At 52.1% G+C, this 3,204-nt stretch overlaps 1 protein-coding gene across 2 annotated transcripts in view; it reads left to right on the top strand.

Annotated features, from left to right (window-relative positions):
- Window positions 1-718: 718 nt before the first annotated feature.
- lft (Limb expression 1 family member lowfat) overlaps window positions 719-3,204 on the top strand; it is a 248,673-nt gene continuing 246,187 nt past the window's right edge. The window contains exon 1 of one of the 2 annotated variants that reach the window (XM_045743781.2): window positions 719-1,207. In XM_045743781.2, coding sequence (XP_045599737.1) covers window positions 976-1,207 — 232 coding nt within the window. In that variant the 5' untranslated portion in view covers window positions 719-975. The remainder of the gene's footprint in view (window positions 1,208-3,204) is intronic. The other variant, XM_045743779.2, reaches the window with a different exon arrangement.

Below are 3,204 nucleotides of genomic sequence, written 5' to 3'. Positions count from 1 at the left end.
CAGGCCGGGACAACTCCAGGGTGGGCTCACAGGAAACTTGCCCATTTCCGCTAAACCTCACATTCATCCGTGTCAGTGGTGTGGGAGAGATGGTGTTGTGTGGCGAGGCACGTGGCGGCCAGACAGTGTGAAGTTCGTGTGTGAAGAGGGAAACTGGAGGTGTCTGTGTGTGGAGCGACCTGCCAGCGTGCTTGCAGTGGGCAGTCTCCTTTGTGCGGCTCATCGTCTCCTTTGTTGTGGTCGCCACCCTCTGTCGGCGCCACACTCGTCTCCACACCTTACTTTACTCTTGTTATACAATGGCCAGGGGACCGCTGGTATTTAGGAGTCGGTTTACATGTGTAAAGACGTCGTGTGAGAGCGGTAGCGGCGTGTGACGATGCGACGGCCGATCCGCGACCGCCCCTCGTCTGCTCTGCCACACACTCGTAACTCATCATGGATGGTTGAGCCAGCCGCCGGGAGGTGGCAGCACCACCGGTATCCATGCGCGACACTTCGGCCCCCAGGTCACCACTATACCACCTCCCTCTCGTTTTCTTTCCTCTACTCCTTCTCATTGGATTTTGAGGCGATTTTGTACTATTTATCATTAACCGGCTTGCACTGCGAGGCGTCGGTGAGGTGAATGTAAAGAGAAAGTGAGAGAAAAAGTTAAGATAGAAGGTCGGAACTAGTTAGCGAGGCGGAGGATTAGGGTGGGCGGACCGCGGCGCCAGCTGAAGAGTAGTATGGTGCCGCCCGCCGCGCTCGTCACGTCGTGAGGATGCGTCTGGGTGCAGGAGGCCGCTCACACTCGCTCCCGCACCTCCATGAGCGCAACTAATTGTGACCGCATATAAAGGTTGACGTGGAACGAGGAGCTCAGTCAGTCCTCTCTGGTCTGTGGCGGTGAGTGAGCCGGCGGCCCGCCCTGCCTGCAGTGTCTTTGCTGGCTGCTGCTTGCTTGCTGCAACACTCGACCCGGCGGCCACCATGAGCAGTCGCATGCAGTCTGCACGGCCGCCCGCCTCCCTGGTGCACGGTGGTGGTGGCGGTGGCGGTGGCGGTGGCAAGAGCAAGGGCGGGGCCGCGGGCGGCGCTGGCGGACAGAGGCCGCCCTCGGCCACGTCTGGCGTACACGACCAGCGAGCAAAAACCATCCTGAAGGAGGCAGTGGACGCAGTGGTCAACAGCTTCGCCAAGCACACGCAGGGCTACGGCAGAGGTACGTCCCCGCCTCCCGGCCTGCGCTCTCACAGTGCCACAGCACACTAACAACACAAGTGCCATCCCTGTCCAGTGTCAGTGCCACCCCACACAGTGATGCCATAACTTCCCCCATCCAGTATCATGTCACACTACACAGTGCCACAACACACCCTACAGTGCAAGCATCAACACTACACAGTGCCACAACACACCCTACAGTGCAAGCATCAACACTGCACAGTGCCACAACACACCCTACAGTGCAAGCATCAACACTACACAGTGCCACAACACACCCTACAGTGCAAACATCAACACTGCACAGTGCCACAACACACCCTACAGTGCAAGCATCAACACTGCACAGTGCCACAACACACCCTACAGTGCAAGCATCAACACTGCACAGTGCCACAACACACTGCACAGTGCAAGCATCAACACTGCACAGTGCCACAACACACCCTACAGTGCAAGCATCAACACTACACAGTGCCACAACACACTGCACAGTGCAAGCATCAACACTGCACAGTGCCACAACACACCCTACAGTGCAAGCATCAACACTACACAGTGCCACAACACACCCTACAGTGCAAGCATCACCACTACACAGTGCAACAATCTTCACAGTGCCAGCATTACTACACAATGCCAGTGCCACAGCATCATCTCACATTGCCAGCATCATGATAATATCTTTGGTACTTATCCTGTGGCACACTAGGCTATGGTGCCACAGTTGTGTATTGGACGTCATCGGTGATGAGTATACCTGGTGCTGATGAGTGTACCTGGTGCTGATGAGTATACCTGGTGCTGATGAGTGTACCTGGTACTGATGAGTGTACCCAGAGCTGATGAATGTTCCTGGTGCTGATGGATGTACCTGGCCTGAATGATGAGTATACCTGGTACTGATAAGTGTACCTAGTGCTGATGAGTATACCTGGTCCAGATGAGTTTATCTGGTACTTGGGAAAGATGATACTGTTAGTCGCAGAGGTGATTAAGTGTAGTTGTTGATATGTGGTTGGTGATAATTGGTAGTGATGAGTGACACTGCGAGTGATGGGTGTAGCAGGTAACTACCAGTATACTCTCGTATAGTGTACGAGTATACCCTCATGGGGATGAGTATGGGTGATGTGTGGTTGGTGGTGGTGACGATATGTGACACTGGTGGTGATGGGTGTAGGTAGTGGTTGTGAAGGTTGTATATATTGACAGTAATATATGTAGATAGTATTGGTGGGGGAGGTTGCAAGTAATCGGGGGTGAGGTTAATGGTAATGACACAAAATGTCCTCCTAATAGAACGTCGCATTTTGACGTATACTCTACCTAAGGCCATGAATTGTCGAAGTAGAAAATGGTCGCGGCTCGCGAAATTGACATACTCTCCCGTTTTCTGTTTTGGGTCCTCTGGTAGGTTAGTATAAGGGCACTTTAGTACGTCAGTAAGAACTCTCTCTCATATTATATATATATATATATATATATATATATATATATATATATATATATATATATATATATATATATATATATATAATATGTCGTCCAGCGAATGAGCTGTCCAGCAGGTGTCAGTAGGGAGACCCACTTGCCCCTTTTCTGCATGGCAGCTAAAGAGGTCACAAGCAGGTTGTCCAGCGAATTCAACATCTGGTTCCTGGACGATGGCACCCTGGCAGGGACACAGGAGTCCCTGCTAGGAGATCTTCAGCTAGTGAAATCTAAGGGAGAGGAGTTAGGCCTTACACTAAATCCATCAAAGTGTGAAATCATCTCATCCAGCCAACCAATCATAGATGCAGTACGAATCTTATTGCCAGGAGCCCCAGTGATCGCTCCCACCGACAGTGTGCTGCTAGGGGCACCTCTGGGCTCGAACGCCATTGAGGTAGTCCTCGAAGAAAAGCTTAAAGACCTGAGGAGGATGGAGGCGAGAATAGGAGCTGTGGATGCTCACGATGCTTTGTACCTTCTTACAAGGTGCCTGGCCTT

This window comes from Procambarus clarkii, chromosome 15 (assembly GCF_040958095.1).
Source record: "Procambarus clarkii isolate CNS0578487 chromosome 15, FALCON_Pclarkii_2.0, whole genome shotgun sequence".
Taxonomy (NCBI): domain Eukaryota; kingdom Metazoa; phylum Arthropoda; class Malacostraca; order Decapoda; family Cambaridae; genus Procambarus; species Procambarus clarkii.
The sequence above is the reverse complement of the archived record's forward strand: the minus strand, read 5'-3'. Positions and strand labels throughout refer to the sequence as shown.